Source organism: Ambystoma mexicanum, chromosome 2p (assembly GCF_040938575.1).
Source record: "Ambystoma mexicanum isolate Mex_15411 chromosome 2p, UKY_AmexF1_1, whole genome shotgun sequence".
NCBI lineage: Eukaryota > Metazoa > Chordata > Amphibia > Caudata > Ambystomatidae > Ambystoma > Ambystoma mexicanum.
In genome coordinates this window covers 729,375,973-729,395,287 of record NC_090923.1, presented here as the reverse complement: position 1 = coordinate 729,395,287, position 19,315 = coordinate 729,375,973, and the positions used below count along the sequence as shown (strand labels likewise).

The 19,315-nt window shown below is 48.3% G+C and overlaps 1 protein-coding gene across 2 annotated transcripts in view; it reads left to right on the top strand.

Moving 5' to 3' along the window:
* LOC138566727 (E3 SUMO-protein ligase ZBED1-like) overlaps positions 1-19,041 on the top strand; it is a 175,046-nt gene extending 156,005 nt beyond the window's left edge. For both annotated transcript variants that reach the window (XM_069644340.1, XM_069644341.1), the window contains exon 3: positions 16,882-19,041. In XM_069644340.1, the coding sequence (XP_069500441.1) occupies positions 16,882-18,887 (2,006 nt within the window). In that variant the 3' untranslated portion in view covers positions 18,888-19,041. The remainder of the gene's footprint in view (positions 1-16,881) is intronic.
* The last annotated feature ends 274 nt before the right edge of the window (positions 19,042-19,315 follow it).

The window sequence follows — 19,315 nt, the reverse complement described above, 5'->3', positions numbered from 1 at the left end:
GGTTAATTTGCAGATTGGGAAGTGTAGAGATTTTGGTCGTCTTGTCTGGTGTTTGTGTGAGGGATGGCTCTGAAGGTACATGGGGTTTTAAGGTGGATGACCTTCTGTGTTATGAGCAGAACTTTGAAAGTAATTCTTTGGGGCTTGAGGAGGGAGTGGAGCTTGGGTGATGTGTAAGTGTTTTGTCTGTTGGAGTTGATTTGTGGCAGTGTTCCAGGATTCTGGCGAGGGTATGGCAGGATTTGGATGGGACATTATTGTTCGGCAAGTGATGGCTGGTTTCTTGAGGAGGGGGGAGATTTGTTCGGTTTTGAGCCTTGAGGTAAATGGGCGTAAGTAACAGACAGGAGCGGATAATATTGACCCTCTGTGGAGCCACGCTGGGGGGGCAGTTGGATGCAGTTTGTATTGGCATGCATCATCCAGGAAGTTTGCTGGTTTTGTTTTGGCTTAGAGGTTGAGAAAGGGTGTCTTGGTCGATGGGGTACAATGTGTCCCATGTGTCGTGGTCACATTCTATAATTTTATCCAGATTGATTTTAAACCCTGGGACCTTTTCTAAGTCATCAGTAATAGTAGCTTTCACTGGTATTGCAAATAAAAGCTAGGACAGTTGGCAACCCAGTATTGTTCCCATGAAGGAGGATGAAAGGTCTGATATTCATGTAGTGCAACTGTATCAGTTGGTAACTCGGTACAAAGGCGCCTCGTGTGAAGTTCCTGCCGAGTCCACATTTTCCCATGACTGCTCACGGAAAGGACCACTCGATGAGGGGATAGTCCTTCTGTTATGTGAAGCTTGGCTTTCCTTTACAAATCTGTACTGGTCTAGTCCCACAAGCTTGGCTAAAACAGATTCTAATCCATTTCCAAGAATACGTGCATGAAGCTTTTTTTCTACATTAAGTAGCGCCATGGAATGGTAGGAGGAGCACCTAATAAGGTCTTGGCCACTTTTGGGAATTACTGACTTTTTCCTCCGCCCATATTGCTAGTGGTAACCTCTTCCTAAATGCAATTAAAAAGCGTATACAATTATTTCACTGGTAAACGCTCGAAACAAAATTACAGGGAAGCCATTGGCCCCTGCACTTTCATTATTTTTGCCTCCTTGATTGCCAACAGCCTATCTTCCTTTATAATCCGACCAACCAGCAGGTGTCTATCGTCTTCAGCTAGTACCGGTAAGCGGTAATCCCTGAGAAACGTAGCAATGTCATTGCCCCGCATGCCCCACAGAGTAGAGCTTTCTATTAAAGTTCTTACATTTCAGTGCTTTGGCCCTCATTATATGCGAGCCGGTCGGCAAATAAGGTTACCGGCGCCTTTTCTGGACTGGCTCACTTAGAGTTTGCTGGTAGGGACTGTGGACTACCGGCAGGCCTGACCTGCCGGTAGTTCAGGCCCCCACCAGCAGATAAATCACTGCAGCAACGACACCGTTAACAGTGCCACTGCTTCAGTGTTCCCATTCTCATGGAGTCCTATGGGATTCCACAAGAATGGGAACTTACCGTTCCGGGTGGCGGAAACGGTAGGCCGAGGCTGCTGGTAGGCCGCCTGTACTTTCCACGGCCGACAGGCAACCTCGTAATGAGGCCCCTTGTCTTTTTCTTTATGGGTGAATGTACCCACAGCCCTCCTTACATCTTGATTGTGATGGGACTTCATTCTAGATTTCAGCTTAAATACAAAAAGTTTTCTAGCATTATTGCTCCTTTCGAAAAAAAGTTTAAGTATTTAGTATGATTTATTCGGACTGATTTGTCAACGATATGTTAAGCTACGTGCATGTATCTTGAGTTTGCAGAAGACCTTGCACGCCTCTCAAACCAAAAAGGATACATACCATATGTTCTGATTCACTGTATTAAGGCATTTATCACAAGAATAGGCAACACAAATGAAAAGTAGGATCTTTTGAAACCAAGTTCACAAGGGTCCGCATACCTTCATAGATGCTCCCCACTCCCTTGGCCAATTTCACTTATCAGAGATGTGAGTTTTTAAGCCTCGCAGCATTTGAGGTAAATGTCGCACCTTCTACAGTTAAAGAGTTGCCTTTTTGCATTTGGGATGACACAAACCATTCTTGATCTGAACTAGATACATGCTTTCTAGGGCCAGGTACCGCACAACACAGTCTGTTGTAAAATCTCATGTGCATTCTGGTCAGTGGACTTGGCCAACAGGGACAGCTAGACGAAAGGTATCTGGGGTGCGCCTGTCCTGGATTTGCTGCTAGGTGCTCACATTATCCTGCCTGACCCAGTCCCATTCCTCTTTCCACTGCTTGGTCCTGCCAGAGCTGATGAGAACTTCTGAAACCTGCCTACTCTGGCTACTGAAGTAATGGTCCTCTTTCTTCACATCTATTCTATTCTTGCCACCTGATGTTCATGTTGCTGCTCCCACCTTCCGGATGTTAGCCCTAGCCTCTATGCCTTCAATTGTAATCCCCAAGGCACCTCCTATTCCGGGCCAAACCTGCTCTGGTCGTATCCTCTTTTCCTGATGATCCACCGCCAGTCTCGCTTGTACGCTTGTCTCGCCAACTTCATTACCACATCAACCTGATCTTCTTTCCTTCACTTCCATACTAATCTTTCCCACTGATAGTCCCTCTTCCCTGTTACTTCCTCCCTCTGATGTTGCCTCCTTCTCCTGGGTCTTACCCTTTCTTCCTCCATCCTAGTTCCTACCACCTCCCTCTTGACACCTTCTCTTGTGACTTCATGTACTCCCATCCTACTGCAACCATCCTATTCTGATGTTATCCTGGATTCTATTACTTCCTTAACACTCACCAGCTCCTTCTGATCTCTTACCCTCTGCCGATGCAACCTCTTCCTTGGCTACCACCTCCTCCTGCCTTCTCTCTCCCTCTGTCACCACCTCCTCATTTGCCCTCTCAATGCCACCCATCTCCTCATGCTCTCCTCTGCTGCTACCTCTTTACTCTCCTCCATCTCTTCTGCCTCTGCTTCTTCTGCTTACCAGTATCAGACCTTCTCCAAACGTAAGCCTCCTGCAACACACATGAAGAACTTGAGCCGGCTGGTTTTATACGCTGTCCCCCCCCCCCCCCAACCACCACCACCTGTGTGGGACCTTCAGTGAAGGATTTGAATTGTGGCTTGTAGTTTTTGAGGGCTGGGATTGGCTGTTGTTCCTTAGTACAGCTGCTTTTGGCTCAAGGGGCTGGCCCAAACCTATACCTGTACTCCCCACGATCTTGAATTCTAATCCTCCTTCCAACTCTCCTGGGTGTTGACTGTGCTCTGCTGAGATCTTCGCTGTTTCAGTGCAGGTCGCAGCTATAAGCACACTGGGGACATTTTCAAAAGACTATTTTGATTTCTTCCTTTAACACACTGAGAATTAGAGCCATTGTATGCAACTGCTTTTCGGGGCACATTGCTTCTGTTTTCACCGACGAGTTTGCCGCGTTAGGGAAGTCGCATTTGCAAAAGTGTATCTGCAGAGCGATGTGAATCCTGCATGAAGCCCCTCGCTATCATCGTCGAATAAAGCCAAATTGTTTGCCTTCAAGGATGGGCTTGCTTTTCTTGTGTTTTGGCTCTGCGCAGCGGGAGCTTCAGGCTGGGTGAATTGGTGAGTGGGTTCAACTTGTAAGTGTCCAAAAGGGGTTTGGGCAAGAATGGAGCTTCTACGGCAGATTAGCACCAATGGGCTAGTGGGGTGTCTAGAGCCTGGCCTGTGGTATGACACCGATTGTCCCCTGCTATGTGACAGTGGCATGCTCCTCGTGTTGGTCCCAGGCCTAACATCCACTGGCTTGGGTAGCACTTGGCTTCCTGAATCACCACTTGGCCATTCCCCAGACCAGGCATGGAACTTAATCATTCATTCAAGCAAGGAGGTGGGACATTGCTTAAATCACTTTCCACACCAGCGGAGCGGCTGCAGAGTGTGGCAATGCCTGGAGCAGCCACTGCACTCCTTTTTTATTTTTATTTTTTTTTAAACTTTATTTTTGGTATTTGTACTATAAACAACAGAAATTATAACATAACAACAAACATGTAAGTAACTAGTGCTTCATCTCCCGCCTCCCCTTCCCTCGCCTCCCCCAGAATGTACCCATGCATGAGTTTGTAGTAGTGAACAGTTGATTGCTGTATTCGGGATGGGGCGCGTGCCCGTGGGATTCCGTTGGGGCTCTGGGGATGTGTCTCGAGAGGCATCCCTGTTTTCGGTGGACAACAAGTAAGCGATGTATGGGCCCCATATGTCGGGCGGCCGAGCGTGCACGGGTAGTAGCTTGATAAAGTTTGTTTCTGTGTCCTGACAATATGATACGTCTTTCAACCACTGCTGTGCGGTCAGTGTGGGTCCCTTTCCCCATGACATTGCATTTCTTCTGCGTGAAAGCAGTAGCAGTAGCCCTCCTAGCTTGCGTGTTGAAGGGGGAAGGTGTTTGAGTTCCAATAGGGTGATCTTGGGGTCGGGTTCTATGGGTGTGCTTACTATTGCGGCTGTCTTTTCCAGTATCGTTTCCCAGAATTGTTGTATTGCTGGGCAGGACCATGCGAGGTGGAGGAAGTCTGCCAGTGGTGCACCACAGCGACTGCACTTTGGGGGGGTCGAGGGGTGGTAGTGGTGGATTCTAGCGGGGGTGTGGTACGCTTGGTGAATGAAATTTAGATGTATTAGTTTGTATCTTGTATTTAGCGTTACCTTCTGGGTTTGTGCTAGAATATATTCCCAATCTTCATCTGGAATTGAGATCTGGAGGGCCCTTTGTTAGGCATAAACCTGTGTAGCTCCCTTTGGGAACACTGCAAAAGATTTAGGACTACAGGTGTTAGCAGTAAACCCACTTGGTAGCAGTCTGTACCACCCAGATTTACCTGGTAGCTGTGGCTGAGCAGTCAGACTTCCCTCAAGAAGAGTTAGGCAGCATGCAAAGTATACACAATAGGCACTCAGATACAACAATACAAGCAAACAATGACCAGAGCTTTGGTATCAAAGTATATAATTATTTATTTAAAAACACACTGTTTGAAACACCCCAGCACTCTTATCGTAAAATACTCTAAACACAGTTACTATTATAATATATACAACCCTTGTTCCTTATCAGATAAGTCTTAGTTAACACCACTTATTTTCATACAGAGGTGAGTGCTTAACTATAGATGGCACTCCAACAAGTTCATGAAGAAGGGAGGGAAAAAGACAGAAAATGGGAAGGTACACCACTCTAAGCTTTAGGAACACTATTAGCAAGGCAGAAGAGCAAAAGTCACTTGTGAGCCAAAGTCCATAGGCTGGGCCCACTCTTAGAGAGAGCAGAGCACAAATGCGCCCAAGATCACACAGTCACCCTAGGCTTAGAAAGTCTTGCAGAGAGTTCGAAAAGGGTTTAGAGAGGCTCAGAAAAGTTTAACCAGGGTGTCCCAGGCTAACCCAGGTTCGAAAGCCGGGGGCTAAATCTACCCCGTACAGTCGGTGGCAAGAGAAGCCTGGCGGGACACGGTACCTTAAGTGGGAAGGATCCTCCAGCGGTGGCGGTTGTTCCTGGCAGTGGGTGCAAGTCTCGTCGTCCAGGGGAAGAGAAGATCTCGACTTGGAGGAAAGATGAAGGTCGTTGCACTGCCAGGGAAGAAACCAGCCGCAGAGTTTTCCGGTTAAAGGTATTACCCTTTAATTTGCGGTCGTGGTAAAACTTGGTATCCCGGTTGCCGGGGTGGTTGGCACAGGCAAGGCGGCCACGAGATACGTCGGGAAGGCGAAAAGACGGTGAAACTGGTTATCCCCACCAGTCAAAGGAAGAAGACTCTCCGGCGGGAGATCTCCTCTGTCGTTGGGAAAAGTGGTGAGGCGGTCCAGCAGGGCTCCACCGGTGGTGTCGTCGTGGCAGGTGGGCTCAGTTTCTCCCTCGTCGGATTCTTAGGTCCTGTGGCGACTTCTGAAGTTCCAGTCCCCAAAGCCCTGCTTTTATGCAGAAAACCCCCATTCACTCAGCCTAGCTGTCACTCAAACATGCTAAGTGGTGAGCCGGCCGGCTCACCACTTGGGCCAATCGGGACGGAGTGCGACTTGAGTTGCCTAGGCAACTCAGTCCAGGGTGCCTAAATCCCCCTCCACCCCTCCTAAGTACCCCAGACAGAGTGGCACCACTTTGGAGGGCTTCTGTGGAGAAGCCTGCCAAAAAGTGGAACAAAGGGCTCGACTTGGGTTGGAGTCACAGAAGAGAACACAAACGCCATTTTAGAACCGAGTTTTGGCAAAAAACACCAACCGGAGAATTCATATTAATTAAATAAACCGGCGGTATGTTCGAGGCTATCGTAATTAAATAAATAAAGATAGTAGCCTCGAACAATGGGAAAATCCCATCAGAGAAATATTTGCGGTTGAATATAAAAAGTAGTATCCACTGCCACCAGCCAAAACTCGATCAGGGGGGACGGAGATGTGCCCCCTCGACTAACAGACCCCGGGGCAATCAAATTGCCCCAGCCAGTAAGTCCACAATATGATGGTTTGTACTGGTTCTGTTCAGAATTTAAGACTAGTAAAGTCAATGGTGACTTTACAGACCCTGGGAGACAGTAGTCAGTCCCAGGGTATGGAGTCTATACTGGGGAGTCACTATGACACCCCTGTGTTACTGCACTGAGGGTGCTGTGTAACACACATCACAAAAACACATGAAGCCCTATGGAGTAAAAGACCCCATAGCCCATTAAACACATCTAGAGTCAAAGGAACACACTCAAATCACGTCCAAGAGTGAGGGTAAAAGAGTCTCACTCTTGGCAGGAGAAAACAATAAACCCCAAAAATCCAGCAAAGCTGCTGGGGAACTCACTAGGTTAGTAAATTCAGCCTAAACAGAGAATTCTCCCTAACACCCTTTCCCATCTCACTTTGGGCGTTATTGCGTTTGGGGCTGTTTCTGTTAGTAGGGATTTGTATTGCATCGAGACTAGTTTACCCTCTCCTTGAGACTGGATGACCCCGTGCAGCAGTTGCCATGTTGCGGGTTTTTGCGGAAATGAGCGTAGTGTGGTTTGCAGGGTGCCTCTGAGGCGGAAGTAGATAAACGTGTCAAGGGCGGTGGAGGCTCCGCAGGTTTTGGCCTGTTGGGGAGTGAGGAAGTGCCCTTCGATGAAAAGGTCACCCATGGTTTTTAATTTTAACTTGTCAACCCAATTCAAGTAGACTTTCTTTGCGGTTAGTGGGATTCCAGGAATGAATTTTACTGGAAGTAAGGGGTAGAACCTGGACTGAATATTACATTTCAGCGCAATTTCTTTCCCTATTGCTATGGTGGAGAGGACCGTGTTTAGGGTGTTGTGTGGGGTATGTGTCGGGCCAAAGATGGCTGTTCTGAGCAGGTTAGGGGATGCCAGAGCTCGCTCTAACTGGACATGGGGACAGACAAAGTGTGTGGTGTACCAATGACCCAGGAATTGGGCTTCTGTGCCCAGTAATATCATTCTACTTTGGGGAGTGCCATTATTCCTTTTTTACTGGCTGGATTAGTGATTTATAGGCTATTCTGGCTGGTTTGCCCACCCAGAGAAGTTCCAGGATTATGCTCCTTAGGTGTTGGAGATGTTTTTGGGACCAGTAGGGGGAGATTTACAAATAGATAGGATTTTGGGGAGTATTACCATTTTTACTAGTGACACCCGGCCCCATAGGGTGAGTGGCATTGATTTCCATCTGTCTATTTTCCCCTGTAGTGTTTGGATCACTTTACCGTAGCTGTCTTGGAAGAGGGTTTGATGGTCTCTGTCCATTTGGATGCCCAGATAGCGAACATTTGTGTGTTCCCATTTGAAACCAAAGTCGTCTTGGAATTCTTGGGTCTCTAGGGTAAGTGGGAATATAATTGATTTACTGTGGTTGATCTTTAAGCCGGAGAAGTTACCAAATTTTATTATATTGCGTATTACTGGGTGTAGGTTTATCGGGTCAAGTATATAAAGGGCGATGCCATCTGCATACAGGGAGATTAGTTTGTGAGGACCAAAGGCCAGGCCTCTTTGTATGTGTCTAGCTCGAAGATCTGAGGCGAGGGGTTCCATCACCAGTGCAAAGAGCAGGGCGGATAGTGGGCACCCTTGCCTTGTTCCCCGCTGGAGATCGATTGCCGTCAATCTGGTTTTCCCTAAAATGATGTGTGAGTGGGGTTGATTATACAGTAGGGCTGTTAGTTGGAGGAATCTCTTGCCGAGCCCCATTCGCTGGAGGATCTCCAAGAGAAAGGGCCATTCAATGGAATTGAATGCTTTCTCTGTGTCTAGGAGGACCTCCACCGCTTGGTGCAATGGGTCTATTGCCTCCATGACTCCGAACATGCGTCTGATGTCGAACGTTGTGTTGCGGCCTGGCACAAATCCAGCTTGGTCTGCCAGCACCAGCGCGGGCATCAGGGAAATGAGTCTGGAGGCCAGGATCTTGTCTAATATTTTGTTAGCCAGGTTGATCAATGATATTGGTCTGTACGAGCCGCATTCTTCTGGGGGTTTGTTGGCTTTGTGCAGTAGTATCATGTTTGCCTCTCGGAGGGTCGGGGGCAATGATCTGGACTCTAGTGCCTCCTCGAAGACCTGCAGCAGCAGTGGGGCGAGGATGGGCGCGAAAGCTTTGTAGAACTCGCCTATTAGCACGTAGGGGCCCGGCACATTGGTGCCTGTTCTGTCTTTAATGGCCTGGAGGATCTCCTCTGAGGTGATGGGTGCGTTTAGGGGTTCCCTTAGCATGGCAATCACCCAATATAGTTCTATATCAGCTAGGTAGTAGGTTAGTTCCTCCTGGGTGGCAGTGAAGTTGGTCCCATATAGGTTTTGATAATAGGTGCAGAATGTTTCGGCTATTTCCTTGTCTGCGTGCACTAGGGAGCCCTGAAGATTTGGGATCTGCTCAATCTGTGTGGGTTTTCGGTCTGCCGCTATCAGCCTTGCGAGGAGGGTGCCCAGTTTCTGTCCCTCTCCGTATTGGCGGACGCAGTGGCCATACGATAAGAATTTTAGTTCCCGGTCCGCTGCTGCTCTGAACTTGTCTAGCATTGTCTTCAGTGATGCTAGCACCTGTGGCTCTGGTGAAGTGGATTGTAGTTAGAGCTCCTTCAGGCAGTTCTCGCTTAAGGACAGTTCCCGTCTAATGAGTTTCAAAATTCCTTGTTCTTTAGTTAAACAGATCCCTCTGATGTAACATTTCAGGGATTCCCACAGGGTCCCGGCAGATGTCACTGAGCCCTGGTTGATTTCAAGGAAAGCTATGATCTCTGCACGGAGTTCGTTAGCGAATACCTGGTCCTGCAGGGATCCGGGCTGGGCTTGAATCTCCAGTGCCTCCTCCCTTCTGATGGGTCTGGTGGAGTATACTCGACTGTGACCGCCGAGTGGTCACAGTGCTCTGGGAAGCATTTGGCTATTTCTCCATTGAGCCTGGCTGTGTGCAGAGACTAGAACGTAATCCAGGCTGGAGCTAGTTTGGTGGACCCGGGAGTGGAATGAATAGTCTCAGGACTCGCCTTGTTGGCGTCTCCAGATGTCCACCAGGTTGTATGCTTTACAGATCTTGAGTACCTGGAGGGCAGCTTTGGAGGTGGTTGTAGACGTCGAGTGAGATCTAACCTTCTATGGCTCGAGTGTGGTGTTCATGTCACCTGCCCATATGATTGTTGCGGATCTTGTTTCTCCCAGGTGCGTCATTACCCAATCAAAGTTATTATATCCGTCCGTGTTCGGTCCGCAGGTGTTTATGATGGTAAATTCTGTATTTTACAGGGTCCCGTGTACCTGAAGTGTCCTCCCCTCCTCATCGTTTTTGGAAAGCAGTTTGAATTTCAAGGTTCTGTTTATTAGGATTGCCACCCCCCCTGGTGTATGTAGAGTATGACGCAAAGAATCTATGGCAGCCCCACTCTCTGGCCCATCGATTCTCGGTTCCGGGGAGGAGGTGTGTTTCTTGAATCGGAGCGATGTCCACTTTGTGTCTCCGGAGGTATTGCGTCAGTTTTCTTGTTTTGATTGGGTTCTCCCCCCCCCCTTTAATGTTCCAAGTAGCTAGCTTAAATGTTGTGGGTCGTTGGTTTTTGGGTCGGATTTAGGATGAGATGACGTTCTATCGTATCGGGCCATGTTGCAGCTATGCTGTACCGGAGTTCTTGCTTTCTTAGGTGGGAGCCAGCTTTCATGCATCTGTTGGGTGATCCCGGGTGACGACGGGGGGGGGGGGATGCGGACCCCTGATAAGCACGCTTCCATAACATTGAACAGTTTCCCTCCCAATCATGAGCAACCCCCAACTCGACCCATCAGATTTCCCCACCCAAAGTCCCAAAACATAACAAAGCTGCGCTTGGGGCACTAGGGAACTTCCAAGGTCCAGTGCACCTTAAGGTCTAGTGTGGTTGTAGAATCCAGGGGGTCAATTTGAAAGGCACAAAGCGGCCTGGCGATGGGCATGGGTGGGCATCAAGGCGGATCTCTGTCCGCTTGGTCTCTCCTTTGTGGTCTTGGGTTGCCGATGTTTTATTTGCACCCCAGCTTGTCTAGGAACAAATTTTCCTCTTCGGGAATATTAAAAAAATTGTGATTTGCCGTTGTGCTGTATTCGCAGTTTGGTTGGGTAAAGCATGGAATATAGCAGTTTGTTGTCCTGTAGCCGGCATTTCACTCCAGTAAATGTTCTGCGGAACGCCTGGACTGAGGGGGAGAAGTCGGGAAAGAACTGGATGTTGTCCCCGTTGTGTTGTAGGTTTCCTTTCTCCCTTGCAAGGCGGAGGATTGTGTCCCGGTCTTTAAAATTGAGCAGTTTTGCTATTATTGGGCGAGGTGCTGTCCTGGGAATGGGCTGGCTGGTTGGGACCCTGTGGGCTCATTCTACCACAAATAGGTTGGACAGTGTGGGGCTTCCAAATATCTCCTTACATAGGTTTTCCACAAAGTCTACAATTTTCCTCGTGGTTTGCTGCTCTCTCACTCCTAGGATCCTGATGTTGTTCCGGCGTGATCGCCCTTCGAGGTCCTCGTTTTTGGCCATGGCGGCTTTCATTTGTGTTTCTAATGTTGTTACCTTGGTGGACATGGAGGACACGTTGTCTTCGACATCGGAGATTCGTTGTTCAGCAGTGTCTAGCCTGTCCCCATGTTTGTCTAGGCGATGTTGTAGCTGGTCAACTTTTGTGGACAGGGAGTCAAGCTTGCTGTCTATACTGCCGATCCCCGCTTTTAATTCATGAAGGATTTCTCTGATGTCTTGGTTTGAGCGTGTTTGTCGTCCTCCGGTATGGACCCCCCTGGGCTGTCTTGTCTCTGTTTGTTTTTGGGCTTTTAACTATGGCTCCAACCTCGAATGTTGGGAAAATCAGACCAATCGCAGCGGTTTCACTGTACTCGGGCCAAGTGTGTTGGAGTGACCGTGTTATCTCCCCTTATCTGTTATCCTCCTGAGGGGTGATTGACAGTGCCTTGAGTCATGTGAGGCCGTCTTGAGTGGGGGTGTTGCTTGCGGTTCAAGGGTTTTTGGTCGACAAACCCCTCGTGCCTTGCTCCGGTGAGGGTTACTGTAACCCACCCAGTAACTCGGGGGCTCCCTCTCGTTCTGTCCGTCATTTGGGGCTATATGATTTGGGGTGAGGTGGTCGGTCTCCTGGTGGTTGACATCAGCCCTGTTGTTGTGCTCTGTGCTTTGCCTGGGACGTAGTGCTGCCTGTCCCATAAACTGCTAGGGGGGTGGGGGAGCTTACCTGGGATGTTTAGCTGCTGCCGCCTCTTGTCCGTGTCCCCAGGTGGCGAGACAGAGGCCCCCCGGCCGGCAGGCACCTGCAGGGGCGGGCCCGCAGCCCGGATGCCCCAGGGCCTACTCTGCAGCGTGTGTCGTTGGAGTGGGCCGCTCTGCCCGGTCTCCCCTGTGGGCTGATGTTTGGGTTGATGGCTGCTGAGTTAGCGTGGTCCGGCTCTGGGCGGCCGCTGGAGGCTCCCTCCGGGTGTTCCGGGAGGGCCGCGGGTCTTTGCAGCTTGCTCACGTGTGATGTCCTCTAAGCCTGGGGGAGGCGTCAGTGCACCCTCCCATGGCGCTGAGTTGTGGGTGTCGCCGTGAGACATGGCTGGACCAGGCTTCCCAACTCCCGGGCCCTAAGCCCGCCAGGCGGCCGCAAGAGCTTCCCCGCTCCGGTGGCTGGTGTGACCCGCCCAGGGATGTCTGTCTTACCCCCGGGGGGGCGCTGGTTGGCCCCTGGGTTCGCCAGAGTTGGGGGGCGGGCCCACCGCCTGGATGCCCACAGGCTTGCACTTTGGCGTGTTACGCCGGTTTCCTCGCTGGTGGGGCCGCCCAACCTGGTCTTCCCCCACGGGCCGATGCATGGGTTGAGGGCTGCTGGGTCACTGGATCCGCTCCCTCAACGCGGTCTCTCGGCAGCTGCACTGTTGTTGTGGGCTCCCACAGGGGGTTCCCAGAGGGCCGCAGAACTTTGTGGCCTCGATCTCGTGTGCTGCTTCGCAGGCCACGGGAGGCGCCGGCGCTCTCTCCCGTGGCGCTGCGTCACAGATGCCGCCGCGTGACGCAGCCGGAGCGGGTGTCTCTTCTCCTCGAACCCGAGCCAGGCGGGCAGCTACAGGTGTTCCTCTCATCGCCGGAGGGCAACGGCTGGTGCATCACGTTCTGGGACGGCTGTCCCACCGCTGGGGGGTTGGATGGCCCCCGGATTCGTGTTTTTTAAAGGATTTATGAGGGTGCGCTGCTGGAGCTCACACCAGTGCGGCCATCTTGGTCGCGCTCTAGCACCCTCTAGCCACTGCACCCTGATTGCCAAGCGTCTGCTGCGAAGTGGCTTGCGAGATCAACCCGAAGTTCAGCCCACCGGGACTACTGTTGACTGCCTCGCTGGCAAGCTATCGGGTAAGAAAAGAGGGGCACAAATGGAGCAAGAAGCTGACTTTCGTTTTTATACTAGTAGCCCCTCTTTGACAGCCCATCCCCATGATAAGCAAGCAGCGGTGACTGTTGAAGCTCTCTAACATTTTAATGTGTTGGAGGAATCAAATAATCCTCTGCTATTTCTGCTGGAGGACGTGTGCAGGATGTGCAGGACATGCAAAGCACATGTAAAGCGCAAATAGGGGAAGCACTGGTACAATCAGTGAATGCTACGGCAGCAGCGGACATTGCGAATACAAGTACCGTCACACTAACATTCCCAACAGCGGTGCCTCGTCTTCTGCGAGTAACCATGGACTATCCTGCCCCTTTGTCCTCGGAGAGCCATGACCATGTTTTGTTTCGCTGGACACTCCTAACATCAACCCTCCTGGGTAGTCCAGCTTGTGAGATAGTATCTCAGAAAATGATGTCAAGAGACCAAAGAGACTCAAACTAATGCTATGGATCTGGTTTTTAAAAAGTAGATTCCCCGATTTTTCACACAGTTCATACATGGCCTACAGTTCCTTTGGCCCGGAGCAAGTCCAATTAGCCCTTCAAATCTGCCCGACATGTTATACAGGCAGTGCCACTCGATGGAAATGGCCAGTTTTGAACTAGGCGTGAGCCACGCAAGGGCTGATCTGCCCCGAACTTTGTCACATTTAACGGCTCCATCTACAAAATGAAAGTGGTTGGGCCTGAGAAGAAATGAAAATCATACTCTGCCTGGTCTGCCTCTAAATTCTGATCTTGAGTCAAACTGAGGCAGACACACTGAAACCTTAGCTTGCCTCTCCAGGAATGTTGGAAACATTCCTGGAGAGGCAAGCTAAGGTTTCAGTGGGTCTGCCTCAGTTTGACTCAAGATCAGAATGCTCAGCCCAGACAGCACCAATGGAAGGTGCACTCCTAGACTTAACTGATGCTGAACTCCTTGAAGGATCAAACATTGCCAACAACAATTCACCAAAAACTGTAGAAGATGATAATCTGTACCCAGCCCCTTATCGACTTCTACATGACGAAAGTCGTGCCAGTTCTAACTTACGATGCTGAATGTTTTGTGGAGCTACCAGCTATACTCTGGCTTTGAATGGAGGGGGCCTTATTGGAAATAAGTGCTGGGGCTGCCTCGATCAATCCCTATTTAGGTGGTAAGGCAAGAACGTGGTCTTCGTTCACTTGTATCAGCAGCTGACTGAAAAGTGCTGAGCTTGTTTTGCAAATGCAACTGCACAAACCCTCGTATATGATTGATGGGATCAGTAAGGCGCTTGGGTCCAAGTCCATTAAATATATGAATACCTGGGGAAACTATGCTTCCAAACTCCTTGAAGACTCCACCTGCACGATTAAGGTTTTAATGACTAACCTGAGTATGGTGAAAACAAAACTAACTGAGGTAGACTGGATTTAGGTTGAAAAGCTAAAACTCCACACACAGTTGGCAATGGTGATAAGGAAACCAGGCATGATTCAGCCATACCTGCAGAAATGCCCAAACCCAAAAATGAGAAACTTTCATGAGGCTGCAACACAATTTGTATCATACTAATAAAATCAACACAGCCCGATCTAAACTCATTAAAGGAATGGCAGACTACAGATTCTGTACTGAACCAGAAACTAACGAAAATCTTTACCACCTATTTATGGTTTTCCCATGATTCACCAACGAAAGAACTGAGTGTTTTGGTCGGTTTGCTGTGAAATTCAGGACGCTATCGGTGAATGACAGGTGGCAACAGATAATTGGCGGGCATCAAACATCACTGCTGATAGCTGCAGTGCAATTCTATTGGAAGGTGTTGGAACCAAGCTTGGCAAAGTTCTAATGGCCTAGCTGACTCTGAAGTACTGGTCAAAAAGACTGAATCTAAAAGAAATTAACTAATGTAGGCAAGATCGATAGTCTGAGAGAACCTAGTTCTACGTGGCTCTTTGTTTAGTAGGATAAACGAAGGATGACGGATATAGACTGAATTAAAAGCTGAAGAACGATTTAAGACTGTTAATGTACATGTTTTGCTAAATTTTTTAATTGTAATTGGGAGTCTTGATCTTTGTATTCTTTCTCCATTCTTGATGATTGCTTCAGCAAGAGCCCTCAGATGTGGGCACCAACACCCGGGGAACAGGATCTCGCCTCCTTTTCGTTTGAAGTGATTACATCTCCATAGTCGGTCTAATGCTCCACACTCTAAATACAGCTTCGATAAGATGTATTCTCTTTCCGATCATACACCTGTAACATGCCTGCTGGACATTAGACCAATACAGAAGAGTCTGAGATTTTGGAAGATTAACACTTGACTGTTGAGACCCAGTGGTCTGCAAGAAGCAGCAATGGAATTATCCCCCTTTTTTTCTGGAAACGGTAGCCATGAAACAAGACAGGCATCCAGTTGTGCACCAACAAGCTCCGATATTAGTGTTATAAAGCAGTAATAATTTAATTTTGCTTTTGCTAATTATCATAATTTATTTATATAGTGCTCCTCTATGAAAAACTTTCTGCCCTGGTTAATGTTACCTATTGTAAGTCACCTGCATTCATACATAGTTTGTTTCTTTTGTGTTTTGTTTCGTTTGTTTTCTCCTGGTATATCTCCCATTTTGCTTATTTTAAACCCTCATATACTTGATCACCAATCTGATCTTTGTACTATTGTACAATACAGGCACCTTTTGTGGTAATGCCTCTGCCATCTGTGTTATTGTAATTCATTTCTGATTGAAATTAACCTCTATTCTTCAAATAAATACAAATGCAAAGCCCAGGAGTTGTCTTTATAGAAACACAAACTCCTCGTTCATCACTGAACAATCATTGATGATTGTGTGGACCAATTACTTTAGTGCTTGTTTGTCTAGAGAGAGCCAAGGCGCTCCAGCTCCAAATACCTTCAGCTGTAGTTCTAGGGTTCCCACTTCTCCCTCAGGCTGCACACACGTTACGTGGTACAGATTATGTGGGACACCCAAGCTCTCCTTATACAGCTCCTGGACCCTCCCGTTCCTACTGCACATCGCTGGAATCCCACATTGTGTTTCTTGATCTGTAACTGTGTAGCTCACTGTTGAGCGGGGGCAGCAAAGCTGCCCCTCACCTCCTTCACTGAATCTCTGTTCATACTACACAGATGGTAAGAATGGCTGAAGGCTCACTTCCTATCCAAAGCAACTCTTCCGGGAGGGGCTGCAATCCTCTCAACTGAGGATGCTTAGGCTGAGCGGGTGCCATGTTGGCAGCCATACAGAGTGCTGCCATGGGTAGGGGCAGTCCATCCTGCTGCTCTTACCGTCTCTCTGGGGTGATTTTGAGGGGCTCAAAATGTGCCAGGTCCATTACGACATCCCCGCATCACTTCTTAGTCTTGGGAATCAATTTACAGACAGTTAAGCAGACCTTCAGAGCACTGAAGTCGAAGGCGAGAGTCGGGCGCCCATTTCGGGCACTGACAGCCATTCCCCACTTGCACTGTTCTGTTAAAGAAAAGTCTACTTTACAAAAGCTGGGCAAAGACTTGTTTACAAAATGTGTTTCAAGTATATTTCATAGTAATCTTAATTTTTCATGAATCTCACGTCTGTTTATGTTGCATACAACTTGCTCCTGGTCTCCCATTCTGCCCGTAAATGCCTGATCTGTTCCCAGCTGAAAAAAGAGCTTAGCAGCATCCACTCAATGGGGGAGTTGCATTTGGCTGACGTCAAAGTGTCTACAGGACAGCAGATACTTCGTGCTCAAAAGGATTTGAATATTATGTTCATTATTTAGACCGAAGAAGCAAACTGTAGATGGCCCATTCGCCAGCGGCAATCAGCAAATGGTTTACTCCTGCGTTTTTCTTCTTTACTTGAAGGCTGTTTTCTGTACTTTAATATTTTACATTTATTTAAATTACTTTAATTTGCACAAATCGCCTGGTACTGTGACTTTAACATGTATTTTTTTCTCCGCAGAAGAGATATCCATGGTCTTTAACACCTACAACATGCCATCCAACTTTGGCACCCCTTCTCGCAGAAAAAGGGAGAAAGGAATCAACTTGGATGGGACCACTACCCCGCTTGCAGTGGACCGCCGCAAGTCCAAGGTGTGGAACTACTACACCAAGCTGGGGGATGCCTATGTTGAGTGCAATGTATGCAAAAAGCAGCTGTCCTTCCACAACAGCACCACCACCATGCGGGAGCATCTGGTGCGCAAGCACAGTATTCGTGACACTCTCCTGTCCCAGCTGAAAGAGGAGCAGGCATCCGAACCAGAGGAAATACTGTCCAAAAGGTCACGTCAGGATTCGCCAGAGAACCACCTCTGCCCCCTTGCCTCCTGCTCAGAGCCCAGAACAGACATGATCACCGACCTAGTGCTGGAGATGATTTTCCGTGACCTTCACCCTCTTTCTGTGGTGGAGGACAAAGGGTTTGGTCTTCTTATTGGATACCTAGAACCTAACTTCAGCCTACCTTCCCCAGCACAACTGTCCAGCATGCTGTGGCATAAATACTATGTAGTCAAGCAACACCTGGAGCAGTACCTGCACACCGCAGAGTCAATTGTCCTATCTGTTGACTTTTGGGTTAATCTGCCCAACCAGCCGTACCTAACAATTACAGCAAACTTCATTGATTCTAACTGGAGCTTTGCCCGATGCATTATGGAAACGCAGCAAGTGCATGAGAATGAAAGGAAGGATAGCCTGGCAGACAAGCTCTCCTCTGTTTTGGTAGAATTTGGATCAACAGTTAAATCTGTGTTTTGTGTGATGCATGACTGCCTGTCGGACATGTTGGCTATATCTGAGCAGCTGCTGAAACTACACAGTTGGACGAGCATTTGCTGTGCTGGCCACATGTTACACCATTGCATTCAAGCTGGGCTCAAAGTGGAGCAGGTGCAAGAAGCCTTAAGTGCAGCCAGGCATATTGTCAGCTTCTTTCAGCAGGATGTGAAGGCATCCTGTTCTTTGTACAGCAAATTGGAGGCTATGAACAAAATCAAATTGAAGCTAGTGATGGATGTGCCATCGCGGTGGCTAACTACCATCGAGATGTGCGAGAGTCTGTTGGATCTCAAATGGGCCATCATGTCTGTCCTGGAAGAACAATCTAAACATGCTTCTGCTGTGCAAAATCTAGCTGACCACCAGTGGAAGCTCTTGCAAGATCTGGTTCCTATAATGAGAACTGTTAAGATTGCAACATCCTTTTTGCGTGAGGAACAAAACATGTCGACATCCTCCCTGATGCCATGTGTCCATGGAATTGTTACTACCATTGGCCAACAATCGGAAGATTCCACTGGGACGATTAAGACCGTTGTAAACAACATAAAGTCGGAGATCCAAAAAATGTGGAACCTGCTGGATGATCAGAAGTTACTTGAAAACCCGGCTGTGTTAGCTTCTTTTTTAGATCCTCGATTCAAGGAGGTGCGGTTTCTGAACCCTAGCACAAGGGGTGAATTGCACTCTAAAGTTAAAAAGTTGTTGTCAGAGGTTTGTAGTTCCCCGGAGCAATCTACGCCTCTGTTGTGGGGGCATGCAGAATGCAAGATGGAGCTGAGTGACGCTGGAGGCCATTTCCCTTACAACAAGGAGCGAGGGACTGGTGTGAAATCGCAGAGCATCTACGACCTCCTCCTTGGGAAAGATCCTACAGAAAGCATGCCTGAAATCCACCAACAGCTGGAGAACTACATTGTGGAACCACTCTGCAAACGTAGCGCAAGCCCCCTCGACTGGTGGAGAAGCAATGAGCACCGCTTCCCTGTGGTCGCCAAATTAGCAAGGCAATATTTAGCCATCCCAGCTACAGCAGTGCTGCCCCAACGTGTTTTTTCCACTACCGAAAGCCCCCTAGAACACCGGAGGGCAGTCCTTTCCCCGGAACATTTGGATCAAATTTTGTTTCTCCACCAAAATGTCGACTTCTTAGAATCTATGAAAAATTACATGAACACATGATTATGGCTTGAAACTCCCCTCTGGGCATTAAATCAGAAGGTCAAATATTTAACAGCACAAAATGTGGGCATGTTTTGTCACCCTTGGAAGTGTGCAGAAATGTGGCATGTTTTGGATATTATTACTTTCATAAAGAATTGCAAAGAAAAGAAAACTGCATTTATTTTCTTTGTGCAAAGTCCTATGATTTTGCCTGTTGAGAACTTAACTTTGGTTCTGATCCTGGGTCTATCTATTGGTTTCCTTCAAGGGTTTTAATCCTGGTTTCCTAGCAAAAGAGGAACAAAGATGTTGTGGAGTGTTTCATTTATATGACCCAACTCCAGAGTCTTTCCGATTTTAACCTGCATATTTTAAATTAATCTGGGTAGACAAATAATTGATGTAGAGCTGGTTGGGAAAAGGCATATTTGTTGCAAGCATTTATA